At 48.5% G+C, this 15533-nt stretch overlaps 2 protein-coding genes across 2 annotated transcripts; one reads left to right on the forward strand and one right to left on the reverse strand.

Annotated features, from left to right (window-relative positions):
• Window positions 1-1042: 1042 nt before the first annotated feature.
• Window positions 1043-1777, reverse strand: LOC136504048 (uncharacterized). The gene is made up of 2 exons (XM_066498931.1): window positions 1553-1777; window positions 1043-1465 (listed from the first exon to the last, which is right to left on the reverse strand). The coding sequence occupies exons 1-2, from the start codon at window positions 1775-1777 to the stop codon at window positions 1043-1045; spliced, it is 648 nt and encodes a 215-aa protein (XP_066355028.1).
• A 5469-nt stretch (window positions 1778-7246) lies between these two features.
• Window positions 7247-12725, forward strand: LOC136504521 (protease Do-like 5, chloroplastic). The gene is made up of 8 exons (XM_066499455.1): window positions 7247-7563; window positions 7653-7811; window positions 8363-8425; window positions 8527-8616; window positions 8706-8828; window positions 9004-9091; window positions 11450-11524; window positions 12482-12725. The coding sequence occupies exons 1-8, from the start codon at window positions 7342-7344 to the stop codon at window positions 12586-12588; spliced, it is 927 nt and encodes a 308-aa protein (XP_066355552.1). The 5' UTR covers window positions 7247-7341; the 3' UTR covers window positions 12589-12725.
• The last annotated feature ends 2808 nt before the right edge of the window (window positions 12726-15533 follow it).

Raw genomic sequence — 15533 nt, forward strand, 5'->3', positions numbered from 1 at the left:
GACCTCAACCCAAGAGGCCTCAGCTGCCCTGGAAGCCTCCCTCTCCAGCCCTGCGTCACATCGGGGAGTTAGGGGTCGAACGCAAGAAAAACGAATAAAACAAGGGGCGTGACCCAACGGGACTCACCCTCGGCCTTTTCCTTCTAGGCTAAGGGCTCGACCCAGAAGGCCTCGGCCACCTTGAGGGCCTCGACCAGGGCACCTTTCGTCAGCAGGTGCGCGCCCTGCTCCGCCCCCAGCTACCCAGCGATGACCTTGGTAGAGGCCGCCGCTTCTTTGGCCCAGGACCTAAAGGTATCCCGCTCGCCAGCCACCCGGGTCAGCTCCTCCTCTAGCTCCTCGATCCGCGCTGCCAAAGGGGTGGCCTGCTCCCGAGCCATGGCCGCCTCAGCCTTTGCATCGGCACAACAAAGGCGGAGGTCCTCCACCTCCGTGCTCCACGTCGACAGAAGCTCATTGGCATTGGCGAGCAAGTCCTTCTGCCGCCGGAGCTGGTCCTAGACGTCCCTCTCCCACCGGAGGAACAACGACTTCCCATGGGACCGAGCCTCGAGCTCCTAGATAGGCAGAACAGAGGTCAAGTACTGCGTGAAAAACTCGGGAAAAAGACAACACCGCACGAGAAAAGAAGGCGCGTACCTGGGCAACGTCGGGCAGATTGTTGGCCATGACGAACAACGCTGTCCGCAGCGACCGCTTCGCTAGACGACGATACTGCTCGAAGGAGTCCCAATGACCCCCCTCGGCCGCGTCCTCGAGGGCGAATAGGGGCTCGCCCTCAGGGTCATCCTGGCTCCACCACAAGACACGCGGGTGATCCCACCCGCGGGGCTCAGGTTGTACCCGCACGAGGGCCAAGCTTCCCTCGCTAGAGGTCGGCGAAATATGGTCGGCAGTCCTCGGCATCCGCCACCTCCTTCCCCTAGGAAGTATCGTTAGAGGAGATCGAATGGACCTCCACTTCTCGGGCGCTCCCCCACGACGGCGGTGGGCCTTGGACCGAGGGTGGTACTGAGGCTTACGCCGCCTTCATCTCTGTTTCCTAGGCCATCGGCTCCACTGCGCCCACGCCGGCCTCTGCCACCTCAGCCTCGGTGGTCCCAGGGGCTCCAGCCTTTGCCACCTCAGCCTCGGTGGTCCTAGATGCCCCGACCTCCGTCGCCTCAGCCTCAGAAGTCCTAAGGGCCTTGGCTTCGGCCTCGGTGGCCTCAGCGACTGAGGGCGCCTCGGTTTCATCTAACTCATGGGCCTCGGCCTCGTGGGGCATAGGCTCCTCCTCCTCCGCTTGCTCCGTGGCCACCTCTGTAGCCTCTCCCTGGGCGACCGGCTCCTTCGGGTCGGCCCTCTCCGACGCCACGCCACATTGTATGGCGGCTTGCGCCTCCACCACCCATTGGGCGGTGGAGCTGGTGCTCACCTTGAGCGCCTTACCTGGCGCCAAGGCGGGCGCCTCCGCATGACGCTTCTGGTTGAAGATGAGAAACTTATGTGGTCAGCATACGATCGAAGAACGAACGGAAGATGCCGCAAACTCCACTAACAAAACACTTACCTTGAGCGGGGACACAACACCTTCTGCACCACGCCCCTCGTCCTCTGCAACAGCGGCGGCGGTGGCGGTGGCGTGGCCCCCGTGTCCGTCGGTGTCGGCCGGCCCTCGCCGGACCCCAGTGCCACCTCGACCCTCTATAGAGGCTGTTGGGTCACTGCCTCCGCCGCCTGCTCCACCTCTACCGTCGAGGCCACCGGACTGACGGCATGCTTCCCTAATGCCCATGCCTCGGGCGTGTTGGCCTCGGCCCTAGGGCGGGCGATCGTCGGCCCTGAGGCATCCTCTCCTCCTCCTCCTCCTGGAAACGCCGGGCTGCTCGCCGATGCCCCGGGCACCGTCCCCCTAACATCAGGGAGATAGTCCAGGGTACCCTACCCCACCTCGCTCTCGTTGTCATCGCTCAAGGAATCCGACAACGATGGTGATAGAGACGGCTCCACTGGGAGACCATCGTGCCTCTGCTGCCAGCGACATTTCTCCAGCTCCTCGTGCTCAAGGTTCTTCCTCTTGCGCCTTGCCTCCTCGGCGTCCTTCCGCTTCTTCTATGCCTTGGCATGCGCCCTGTTCACCGCCCGCCGCTCTACGTCCTTGGGAATGGGCAGCGGGGAGGCTCGCACATCCCTCATCCCCTGCAAGAACAACGAATGCCAATAAGGGAATAGGAAAATGCAAGGAGCAAGGAGGCCTCAGGGGCCGCTGCGGCGCGTGACTTACCAAAGAGAGGTACCCCCACGATGGGCGCATCGCGATAGGGGTCAAACCACCGCTCCTCAACCGCCCCTCCACCATCTCTCTCACCCGACGTAGAATCTCCTTGTTGGAGAGGGCGACGGCGGACATCCGGATGCCCTCGATCGGCTCATCCAGTGTCATGTCGAACAGGCGCCGCCACTGAGCCATCAGCGGTAGCACCCTCCGGCGGTGGAAGGCCACCACAACCACAGCCGTCGTAAGGCCGCGGCTGCGTAGCCTCTCCAGCCTCTCTAGGAGCGGCTGTAGCTTGGGCTGATCGACCACCAGAACACCATACCTTCACTTCTCCGGCTGGCTCTCCATGACCCGCCTGGTATAGGGGGAAGTCCGCTGTCGTTGTTGCGGAGGTAAAACTAGTTGTACCAGCGATGGTTGGACGACGCGAGCTGGGCCGGGATGTAGAGGAGCTGCCGGTCTTGGCGCACTTGGAGAGTGCAGCCGTCGGCCCTCATCGCCTTCCGCGTGCCCGTCATGCCCATCGGCTTGGTGGTGAGCCCAGCCTGAAAAAGGTGGAGCCTTAGTTCATTAGAACTTGATTCGTCGCACTTATAGCTCCGCCATAGAGTTGTCTAGCTGAGCCACCTGCCCCGAGCCACAGCCATGCTCCATTGCCGACCAATTTCATGTTTTTCCTCACAACCGGTCGCCTCCACCGCCGTGCCTTAACTCGGTCGGGGGTAAGCCAGTATGCTTTGGTAGCAATTCGATTACTTGCTCCTATGAGCCTGCCTTGGCCTCTCATCCTCATGCACGCGCTAGTTCCACCGAAGGCACTGTCAGCGACGTGCTGACATGGAGGTGCCGTGCTCGGAGAGCCACCGCACCGCCCACTCATAGGTGGCCAGCGCGGCTTCGCCTTCCTCGGCCCTGACCATCACCTTGGCTAGAACCGTGGTAAGCTATTGGTGCTCCCACGCCTCCCCGTTTGTCTTACTACCGCTCTAGCTTACTGGAGTAGCTGTGCCAACGCCGTGAACGGCGCTGTTCCGCCTGCCGTCGTGGCCAAACCACCTTCTAGGGTCCCCCTTTGTTTAGGTTTAGGTATTCGACCCCTTCCGGCCACCGGCTAACCCTGCCATTCGCCGGCATAACCATCGTATGCCATCGGTGCGCCATGCCGTCGCGCACGCACGCCCGGGGGCATGCCCGTTGCAAAGATGAGTCTTTGTAGGGTGCTGAGCGCAAATCCTCTCTCTATTGGAATAGGGACACATTGCGTTGTGTAGTTCTTCTAGTATCTAGGGGCCTTTTTGTAAGATTACCAGCGTGCGCGGGCTCCCCGCCTTGGGCTGTTGCTAGGCTGGCGATGCCGCGCGCGGCCGCACCCCGCCCTAGGCCGAGTGGGCCGCGGTGCCCTTTTCTTTCTCTAGTGAATTAGTAAAGATTTTCTAAAATAAATTCTAGGCTGATTTTGTTATTTAAATATAAAATCATTTAGGAGTCCAAAAAAATTATGAAACTAATTTGGTTAGGTTCCTAAAATCATAATCTATCTATTAGTGTGTTTGGTTCACATAACTCTAAAATATTTCAAGGTTGCTCTCAATACTTTAATATGCTTTAATATTATTAAAATATGAACTTGTAGGATTTTTTATGATCAATGAAGTGCTAGTGTTAATTCTAAAAATTTTACAGTAAGTTCCTAGTGTTATTATAGGCTCATTGTAATTTTTGTAGCTCCATAATAATTAGTTTGCTAAGGCAGCTAAATGAGCCCTAGTTCAAATTTATATACATTTAATCAATAAAATGCCGAAACATCTTGGGATCGTAGAACTAAAATATTTTCCGGGAAACGACGCCTTACTTGACCACATGGACACGTAGCCTGGTGCGTTAGCCGTTAGAGCTAGCTCATTAGCTTGAGATACGTCAATGTATTTTAAGAGTTACGGTTGTCGTTGATTAATTACGTTTTCTGCGTTGCATCCATGTATATCATAATAGGAACAACGATGGATTGCGAAGTCATCTAGAGTAGCGGAAAAGATGGTGCCTTAATGATTGTGTCACCGTGATGGAATGCTAATCCTTGTTTACATCTTGCCTAGACAAGCTCCGGTGCATAATCTCTATTATTCTACACTTTTATCTTATGCTTGTACATTAAGTTTTAAGGAGTTGAATGAAAACCACTTGCATATATATATATATATATATATATATATATGAGTCCTACTAGTATGTCAGGATCGTGTAGATTGCTATGCTATAGAATCCGATAGAAGTCGAGTGATTACCTGTCACTCGCGAGAGATAGAAAAGATATTATTGCTACTGTCACATGGAATATATATGAATGATAATTGGAGACCGGGCGGAATGGTACTTTGGATCTGGACTTGGTTAGGCATTCGAGCGAGGCTCGAATTGCACTTGTTCCGCCTGTATCGATTGAGGACCATCCATTGCTATGGATGGTAGTCAGGTCATAGACTTATTATCCTGAGCACATACTTGCTTATGGGAGCAGGAAGGCTCGTTACGCTGTTATCGTGGGTTCCGACTCTTTCCGGACCGACTGATTGGAGGCGGGGAAAGGGGAAGGTCTAAGCACCATATTAAGACCAGGTCTCAAGTGTGGGGGCTTGGAGTCTAAGTTTGGACGGGGACCTGGACCCCGTGACAGGAGTGAAATGGGTTGGCTTGTTTGTGTCCGAGGTACAAACGGGGCGTGTGTTTTGGAGTACCCAGCTATGATACATTGTTTCTGAATCGCTGTTTCCGTGAGACGGTACGACTTGGCTATGGTCTAGCATCGTAGTAAGAACTAAAATATGAAAGATGGCAAAATAGTTCTGATTGCTCACCACCTGCTTGAAAGTAGCATATGAGCTTACATAGAATGGATAGTTAATGAGCTAATGATGACTGCTAATAAAATTTAATATAAGGACGCGCATTTAGTAATGCTTCTGTAGATGCAATAACCAACAAGCCAAATAGGCCTTGCATATCCTTGGAGTCTTTTGTTTTTCTCCTGTCGGGTAAGTCTTGTTGAGTACAATCGAGTACTCAGGGTTTTATTCCCCCTGTTGTAGGTGATCGAATGATACATAGAGTTGACCCTTGTGTGTGGAAACCTCCTGGTGGGCTCAGAGACGATTCATTTCCCGCTACGACCGTAGTGTTTATTTATAACCCTCACTAAAGGATTTTATAAGAAAAGATATAAAATCTGCTAGCATCTCTTGTATGAAAATGTCTACTATGTTAATGCTCCATCATATCATTAAATTAATCTTGCTTCCTCTGTAACTCTGATAACATTGTTATATTCCGTTGTTATAATAAATTGAGGTAATATTTTGTTACTGTAATAAAGTGATGCAAGAAATGACTTAAGAGAATGTTGTAAGCTTTATTCTCTCATTTATGATCTTGATGGAGAAATGTGGATTTTTGAGTTCCCCCTTGGGATGTGCTCGACGGAACTACGTAGTTCAGTGTCATCTCTTGGGTACGTAGTGTCTAATGGAAGACAAGTACTCATGATGGAAAATGGATGAACGGCTAAGATTAAATGAAGCGTAAAGAATGAATAGCTAGGATACAATATTACCTTTTGGAGGGTGGTATATCCCTATCCGTATCTATATCCCAATCTCCATCCAAACGCCACCCAAGGTCACAATTTGATGTTACATGGATGTTGTAGGAGGGGTGTGGAGGTTAGGGTAGTACTCCAGCTTAATGCATTGGGGAGGCCCTCCTAAGGACTGAAAATACGCTTGGGTTTGGGTGATTAGGAACTTCACAAAATTAGGGTTGTTGTCGATGAAATCTGGTCGGCAGTCTACCGAGGGGTATACCCACGGTAGTAGATGAATCGATGGAGGTGCGCTTGATACGAACCAGATGGTAACAGAGACACAAGACACAAGATTTATACAGGTTTAGGCCGTTAGCTTGATGTAACACCCTACATCCTGTGCTCTGTTATTTTGTATTGATTGTGTACCAGATTCGATATATCGTCTAGGGGACCCCTGCCTCTCCTTATATACTCTGGAGGGGTAGGATTATAAGAAAAATATCTTATTTGGTATTATACAATAAATCACATCTTTATATAGTCTTATGGTGCACGCCTTTATCTTGTGGACTGGGTCACCTTTGGGACGCGGTCCATGTCTTGTTTTGTAGGTATCGAAGGCCATACCCCGACTTGTACCACTTCTTTCAGCTAACCATTCATAGTCGAATTTGGACGGTGAACAAACGTAAAATACATGAGCTTCAAGATCACAATGACGGCATCTTGTGCGATTACCTGCTTCTTAACTGTTTTTTTTTTACCATGGAGGTTTGGAATCGAGTGGTAACGCCAATTGCATGTGTTTACCATGGAGGTTTGGATTCGAGTGGTCACGCCGATTGGCATGTAGGCAATTGCCTCCAAAGTGGCAATGGATCGCTCATAGATGCAATGGTGGGTGGTGGCCAAAATTTTCTTGTAATGTCATCTTGTGTATCTTTGTTCTTTTGCTTTGAGCTAGTTGCGGGGGCATGATTTTAAATTTGGACGTACATAAAGAACCGGAGAATTGTAACTTGTGTTCATATGAACTGCGTGTGTTTGTACGTCTAGTGATGGCATTGAGTTCGGTTCCAATACATTTAAAATTTACATTTGTTGTGGCCAGCACGCGCGCTGAGGATGTTCACGATAGCAAATGGAATGCTGGCCGTCCAAGTCATGATGGGTGGTTCTCGTTGCGTTGACCGACGGGCGTAGGCGTCGTCTGATCAGAGCCCTGATGCGCCCAGGACGTTGTAGTCTCGCCATTGGTCAGCCCGTGGCCAGTGGCCCGCGCGCATAGGCGCGCCCGAAGGACTAGTATTGTACAGACGACGCGACTGTTACATAAGATATGAGCTCCACGTCTCAAAAAAATCCGGTTTCCAAAGAGGAAGGCGTATAAGGCAATATCGGTCTGGGCTCCGCCATCGCCACGTCATCGGTCATCAGATAGCGCGCTTCCAGTCTAGCGGGGCCACCTGCTCTGCTCGTGGTTCGCGCACGCCCAGCAATGGCGCTCCGGCCGCTGCTTCGCCTCCTACTCCCATCGCCTCCCCACCGGAACCCTCCGCCACCTCCCTCTTCCCCACCCGTCGCGTCCACCAGCCGCCGCGCCGCCGCCTCAGCCGTCCTCCTGCTCGCCGCGACCGCCTCCGCCCCGACCCCGCGCCCCGCCCGCGCCGAGCCCGACGGCGAGGACGTCGACGAGGCCCGCGTCGTCCGCTTGTTCCAGGTACGGGTACCACCCCATTCCCACCGCCGCGGAGCCCTACCTACCCTAACCCCCGACGCCGGACGCGGCGCGAGCGCGGCTGTATGCAGGAGGCGTCGCCGTCGGTTGTGTTCATCAAGGACCTTGTCGTCGCGGGGCCGCAGGGGCGGAGAGGTGGCGGGGAGGATGAGGACGACGAGGAGGAGGGCGGCGCCGCCAAGGTGGAGGGGACAGGCTCGGGATTCGTGTGGGACTCCGCGGGCCACATTGTGAGCGTCTTCCTGTTTCCCGTCCTGTTAGAATTAACTAGGAAATCTAGAGGTGGAATTACTGCGGTTTGGGTTAGTTTATTACGCTGCTTGTTGATACAAGTAGATGTTGATTTCTATATCCCGATGTCGTCAGTGACAGCTATCAGTTTTGCGTCGTGCTCGCAGCACTGATCTGAGCATTTTTGCTCAAGGCCTCAAGTTACTGTGGTTTTGACAAGTCTGTTGCAGTCTATTCACTAAATGTGGTTATTGATGCTAGTGTCCTTGTAGTGCTTCACTGCTTATCTAAAATTACCCAGATCATGACCTAGCGTGGTTCCCATTTCGGCTATAACTTTGGTATGTGCCACCTGATACAGTCAGTAAATTCAATAGATTTTCAGGCATTTTATATAATTGTGTTCGTTTGTATCCTGTTATGTTGCAGTGCTTGGTAGTATAATTACCTTGGCGCTTTGAAATATATATTTGTGAATTTAAGAGTCCTCTGAGCCATGTAATTTGTTGTTTCGAATTTCAAAATCTCAGTGTTTACATTGGCACATCAGGTGACAAATTACCACGTGGTTGCAAAATTAGCTGGAGACGGATCCACATCTCATCGCTGTAAGGTTGGTTACTGGTATCTTGCACTATTGAGTACTAAGTACACACTAATGATGATTTATCTGCTTGTTTACTCCCTTCAACCATTTCTTGATGGTTTCTGTAGGTGTTTTTGGAGGATTCTAGTGGCAAAAGTTACTCAAAAGAAGGGAGGCTAATAGGGTGTGATCCAGCATATGATCTTGCGGTTCTGAAGGTTTGGAATTTCATCATTTGTGGCTGAAGTTTCAGTGATGTCAAATTGGTTCAGAGTTGTGACTTTTGAATTCAAGATTACTTCTGCAGATAGATGCTGACAGTGGTCAGCTGAGGCCTGCTCTGATTGGCACATCACGGGGTTTGCGAGTTGGGCAAAGCTGCTTTGCCGTTGGGAACCCTTATGGATATGAACACACTCTAACTACTGGGGTAATGCTTCCTTAAGAAGTTGCTCAAAGTTTTTGTTGAGTGCACTTCTGAAATTCTCAGGAGTCCATCTGTCCAATGTGAATGCATTGTGTAATTATGGATAATATTACTGTTACACACCCTTGTATGTCCAATCTAGAGTACTCTGATGCGTGATCACTAAAGTTTCTTGTAGGTTATTAGTGGATTGGGGAGGGAGATACCATCTCCCAATGGGAGAGCGATCCGTGGGGCTATACAGACAGATGCTTCTATAAATGCTGGTAATGTCTTTCTTCATTTTGTATGATGTATGGACTTAATACCATCCCCAGTATCCAATCATCTTTTCTAAAAAAAAAAAATCAAGTTCACAAACTGATTTTTGGTAAATGATGGTAATTGTTGAATTTGATGAAGACAGCATTTCATTCGTTTGTTTCACTTCAGCTCCCTTGAGTTGTATTATATTCTTTAATCACGAATGTCATCCTTTCCCGAAAGAAATTTAGGTTATCCAAGTGTGCTCATGATTCTCAGATGAAATGTTTTGGCCATATGCATTTGTTTTTTGTTTTTTCCTTTGTTCCTGTGAATGGTTAATGTATAGGGAGAAGAAAAAGGACCTACACATGGTTTTTATTGACTTGGAGAAGGCTTATGATAAAATACCAAGGAATGTTATGTGGTGGGCTTTTGACAAACATAAAGTCCCAACGAAGTACGTCGAGCTCATTAAGGACATGTACAACAATGTTGTGACTAGAGTTCGAACAAGTAATGGAGACACGGATGACTTCCCGATTAGGATAGGACTACATCAAGGGTCAGCTTTGAGCCCTTATTTGTTTGCCTTAGTGATGGATGAGATCACAAAGGACATACAAGGGGACATCCCTTGGTGTATGCTTTTGGCGGACGATGTAGTGCTAGTTGATGAAAGCGGGACAGGAGTGAATCAGAAACTGGAGTTATGGCGGGAGACTTTGGAGTCCAAAGGTTTTAGACTCAGTAGAACTAAAACTGAGTATATGAGATGTGACTTCGGCACTACTACTCGGGAGGAGGAAAATATTAGTTTGAAAGGTCAAGTAGTGTCTAGGAAGGATACCTTTCGATATTTAGGATCAATGCTACAGAGAGACGGGGATATTGATGAAGATGTTAGCCATAGAATCAAAGCAGGGTGGATGAAGTGGCGGCAAACATCTGGTGTCCTATGTGACAAAAGGGTACCACAGAAGCTAAAAGGCAAGTTTTATAGGACGGCGATTAGACCTGTTATGTTGTATGGTGCATAATGTTGGCCTACGAAAAGACGATATGTTCAACAGATAAGTGTCGCGAAAATACGTATGTTGCATTGGATTTGCGGTCATACAAGAAGGGATCGAGTTCGGAACGATAATATACGTGATAGATTAGGGGTAGCACCAGTTAAAGAAAAGCTTGTCCAACACTGGTTGAGATGGTTTGGACATGTCCAACGGAGACCTCTAGAGGCACCGGTGCGTAGTGGAATTCTAAGCCAGGATAGTAACGTGAAGAGAGGCAGAGGAAGACCGAAGTTGACTTGGGTAGAGGCAATAAAAGGAGACTTGAAAGGATGAATATACTCGAAGACTTAGCCTTAGATAGGAGTGCTTGGAAGACAACTATTCACGTGCCTAAACCTTGATTGCTTCTGCTGGGTTTTAACTCTAGCCTACCCCAACTTGTCTAGGACTTAAAGGCTTTGTTGTTGTTGTTGTCGCCGTCGTCGTCCTGTGAATGGTTAAGGCTTTTATAATTTGCGGTCGTGCATTGATTTTGTTGCTAGGAAAACATAGGGATTAAGAAGGGTACAAAACTGCTTTTCTTATGAGCAGTAAGGATGGACAACAGATGGCATAATTTGTTGGTGCGTTGCTCATTGCTTAGAGTCAAGCCTCTTTGGGCCTTTTGGATGAATTAGATTTGGCCCAACTTGGAGTCTACTAGGCATGAATTAGAATACTAGGGGAACCTGGGTCTCTCCTTTCATCTGATAGAATAAAGAGTGCATTGGATTCTTTCTTGGCAATATGGCATAACTAGGCCTGACACTGTAGTTATTTTACTAGATAAGCTGACTGTAAGTACATCATTGTAACTATAACAGTTATCTTTTGCTGTTGGCTAGTGGTTTTATTTTACACTAACTCTCACCATTTTGCAAAATAAGTTCTTTCTCTTAGTTGTATAATCCAATATTAGTTTTAGTGCTATCTGCATGGTTTACAATGTACTGGCCTGTGTCATTGTGTGAAGAATGCATGGTCGTTAGTCTGACTACCACCATTCGGAGAGAGATTTGGTATTTCCTAGTCAGCATGAACAGTTTGATGAGACTCTGCGTCTTTTTTGAAGTGTATCAGAAACTGTATTTTGTCTGGTAGTTCAGATAGATGTCCAATGATCATAAACTGCGTTTTGTCTACTACTACAGATCTATTGACTGTTCTGCTAGCAGTAATGCCTCCCACTTTGCATTTATCCCTCTTCTTTTCTCACCTTCTCAAGTCTTGGTGCTTAACATGCGTTAGCTGAATATGAATGTCTAGCATGCATATAAGTTCCATTGCATTCCATATTTAGTTATTTACAATTTTTCTTACTTCCAGGTAACTCAGGAGGTCCACTTATTGACTCTTATGGCCATGTAATTGGTGTTAATACAGCTACATTCACACGTAAAGGTAAGTAAAGCTTCTCTCATGTGTTCAGCAATTTGTGTTTCCTCAGATGAAATCATAGATGTCTCATGACATGCTATCAGTCCATTCTATGCTATTTGCGAGAGCTGCTTTACCATTTTATCAGTTGTCAGCGCATAGCACACGTTATGCACATCTCAACAAAGTATACTTTAATCATTGAGGAAACCTTTTTTTCTTGGCCATGGGGGAAAACACGCATTTGGGAAGAAATGAAACATAATTTTTGGTGTATAAAAGACTATGGTTGTAATAGCTGCCTTGTAATTTTGTGCCCTTTTTAGTCCTGTTAAGCCCTGGCTCCAGTATGACAAAAAAGGAACGGTTAACGGAATGATAGATTGAAAAATCAATTCAGATTTCGATTGTATTCCCTAAGCAGCAGGCAAAGTTGCTATTACCCCATGGTCAAGACCCATGGACCATATTGGATTGGCTGATCTAGTCTCCATTTTGCCTTGGTTTGTGGGGAACCTTGATTTTCTGTGTGAAATCATAGGTCATAGTCATACTAAGATGGTGCTATTAATTCGACTACTTGCTGCACTTCCTCCCCATTACTGTGTATTTCCGGTCAAGCGAAACTCCACAGAGCCCACGCTTCACGGCTTCGGGGTTCTGTGCCCACACGGTCTATTCCATGCGACATTAACATTATGCCCCTCAATTTAAGAAAACAAGCTGCAGTGTTGTACGTCTAGAAACATAGATGTAGATCTTCAGCTGTGTGCGTGGCATGCTGTGTACTGGCTGGCCATGAGATCCCTGTCTCTGGTAGTCCGGTAAGCATAATAAAACTCCAAGGAAGTTCCCACGAATTGAATTGGGTTACATTAATCATAGGAAGATATCATCTCCGTGTGCGAGATACTGGTCCAGAAGATATACTGAACTTCACCGAATTACCGTGCCAAATCTTCCCTCTTTTTTTTTTTGCAGGATCTGGGATCTCATCCGGGGTGAACTTTGCCATCCCCATCGACACTGTGGTACAGTCGGTCCCCAACCTAATAGTATACGGGACCTCTGTGAGCAACAGGTTTTAACTCTGTTGTACATTATCCATTTTAATGCATGTCCTCTGTCTTTGCTACGCTCATTATTCCATATATGTGTACTTACGTATATTATTACTCATTTGGATCACTGGATCTGCGTAACCTGAGCATACCACTCGTTATCCCGTGCTGTCGAAGTTATCCACAATTAGTGCAATGTTGATATGGTAGCTCTAGTAATATACTAAGTACTAGATGAATTATCAGGTGAGCCCTGAGCCTGATCAGTGCAGCCTCGAGGAAGATCACCTCTCCCTGTAGCCTGTAGGCTGTAGTCACTCAGGTCTCCGTTCTTTGTTCACCACGAAGACGGTCCAAGAAAGGAACGGCACGAGGAAGAAACGGAGGGCAAGGGGAACCTGGCTGTCATTATGGGCGACGCAGCTGCGCCTGTCAGGATTTAGAAACCATTCTCTGAAAGTATCCGTACGCGAGATTTTACATTAAAATGTCTCCATCTCAGGATGCCATATATTTTTCCACTTTCCTGGCAAAGCAGGGGTGCTTTGCTTTCCTGGGTTTCTCTGAAATTTAGATCACTTTCATCTAGCACTGTCATCATCAACATTAATCAACAAGGTAATTATTCCCTGGAATAATCATTAGTGGCCAGTCCCACTGTCCCAGGTTCCAGAGCGCAGGAGAGGAAACAGCCAGCTATCATTGATCGTTAGGCAGGGGAACACTTGAGATCCTGATACGGCACCTACCTTGGCTTGGCCATGCACCTTGCTCAGTCAGTCATGTTAACCTCTGCATGTGTATACCAGTGGTACTGGTACTCCTACGTAGCAAGCCATGTCGCATTGCTATCGGCTCCCAGTGTTTGTTTGTGTCCGTGTCGGAGTCCAGTGCCGGGCGCTGTCAGGCCGCGGGTCGGTCCGGTCCCCGTCGTTAGGCGCGGACGACGATTCTAGAGGCTTCTCCGGCGCTGACCCGGCCGCCGCCGCCGGCGGGGCCATGCACCGGCACGGGGCCTCTGTCAGTGTCCGATCCGCTGCATTATTTGCGGCGTCGCGTACCGATCGCCGGTCGGGTCGGGGAGTTGTCGCCGTCGGCCGGCCGGCCGGCCTGCCCGGGCGGTCACCGTCCCAGATATTTCTTCGCTTTCAGCTCGCTAGCAGAGGTAGCACGGGCGAGCGAGGCGTCTCGTGGGCCTCGTGGCCGCCGCCGGCGCCAGGTGTGCGGCGTCGCCGCGTGCCGCCGGCCACGGGCCACCCTTGGCTCCGCGCGACCCCATGCATGTGCGCCTCGGCCCGGCGCTCATAGCCTTTTTACAAGATTCATTCAGTTCTCCTACATTTGAGCGTGCAGCGGCGTGTAGGCTACCTCTAGGCATGTGTGTCTTTCACCCAAAGGCTTACGTGTCGATGTGCCAGTCGTATGAGGCCAACAAATTCCTGCGCATATCCGTGCGCGCTGTGTGTTGGTACCACACGTCACAGTGCGCAGGTCATCTCCCACACACTGACACACACAAGCTATGTGCACACGAGTGGTCCAGCTCGAGCGGCTGACTAGTATTATGATCTACTGGTCTGTGAATTGAATAAGACGACGATGGATTCATGATTATGGATATGGATATCCCAAGATGAGCCTGATCATGAGACATAAATTGTGTGTTTATTATGCAATGGCTGTTATTCTGTTGAATGAGGCATGATGCATGTTCTAGACACCTCTTCGTTCCGGTTCTCCCATCATGAGCCCTTGAACTCCCGTCCTGTCGGACGAGGGCCCCGCGGCTGTCCCTGCCACGCGTTCCGGCAACACTCCACTGCTAGTACATCGATTGATCTTGCTTCGACTGCATGCGGACAAGCGGCTTGGTAGGTACTCTATCCGTTCTAAGATATAAGTCGTTTTGACTTTTTTTTTGATACATCCATTTTGATATGCATTTAGGTATATAATATGTCTAGGTATATAGCAAATTCTATGTACCAAAAAAAAATCAAAGCGACTTATAATTTGGAACAGACAGAATATCATACAGTAATATGATGATGAGACATGATTTCAATCCTACGCCCTGTTCGGCTGGCTGGAAAAACGACTGATGCTGATGTTGATGTTGATTTGTTGTGAGAGAAAAATATTGTTATTTCGCTGAAACGGTACGACTGATAAGTTCAAACGAATAGGGCGCTAATCTATAGCCTGTGCATATTGTGAAAAAAAAACATCTACAATATATCTTGGGCGGGTCCAAACCTAATACCTTTTTTTCTAAATGTACCGAGCCACTGGCGGAGGTTAGTGAGGGCTATAGTGGGCCATGTCCCTCTAAGCTAGATCAATTTTTGAATGAAGGTCTTAGCTTTTAATACTTTAGTTGCTAATGAAATATTAATATGCCCTCTTCTTGCATTTTACATCATATTGCCCCCCTATCCATTCATGGCCAAGCTCTGCCACTGTACGGAGCAATTGAGCTGCCAATTATATTAGTAAAGAAGAAGATCAAAATTGCGCAAATAACGGTACTATAGAAAACAAAAAAGTTTACGACTAAGACAAGTCAGCCAATATCAAGCTGTTGACAACATGCGCAAACAACAACAAAAACAATCATATCAACGTCAAACCCCTATGGCCCATTACAAAGAGACAAAGAGACCTCCACCAAAAGGTCCTAGAGGGCATGACATTTTAAACCCATCAGTGGCTCTAAGAGGTAGGGCGGCAACAGTTCCTACAGACAGCCTACAATGCCTTGTATTGCGTTGTCATCGAGCTTCGTATCCTTCCCAACAATGCTAAAATCTTTTAACATGTGCGTTGTGCAAGGCGGGCACTTTAACAAAGTGAAGACCTATCATACACAAGACTTTACGCCGGTATCTTATTGCACGGTAGGTGGTAAAATGGGATGTATAGGAGGGCATGCCATGCCCTTCTTCTTCCTAGTTTTGGCAAACAGAGAAGAC

This window comes from Miscanthus floridulus, chromosome 14 (assembly GCF_019320115.1).
Source record: "Miscanthus floridulus cultivar M001 chromosome 14, ASM1932011v1, whole genome shotgun sequence".
In the NCBI taxonomy this organism is placed as follows: domain Eukaryota; kingdom Viridiplantae; phylum Streptophyta; class Magnoliopsida; order Poales; family Poaceae; genus Miscanthus; species Miscanthus floridulus.

Bases quoted from the DNA above. Each gene is read 5' to 3' on its own strand.
- LOC136504048 (XM_066498931.1), bottom strand. From the start codon at position 1,777: ATGGGCATTAGGGAAGCATGCCGTCAGTCCGGTGGCCTCGACGGTAGA. The intron at 1,466-1,552 runs GTAAGTGTTTTG...ATCTTCAACCAG, and splicing joins GTGTTGTGTCCCCGCTCAAG to AAGCGTCATGCGGAGGCGCC.
- LOC136504521 (XM_066499455.1), top strand. From the start codon at position 7,342: ATGGCGCTCCGGCCGCTGCTTCGCCTCCTACTCCCATCGCCTCCCCAC. The intron at 7,564-7,652 runs GTACGGGTACCA...GGCTGTATGCAG, and splicing joins GCGTCGTCCGCTTGTTCCAG to GAGGCGTCGCCGTCGGTTGT. The intron at 8,426-8,526 runs GTTGGTTACTGG...TGGTTTCTGTAG, and splicing joins CCACATCTCATCGCTGTAAG to GTGTTTTTGGAGGATTCTAG.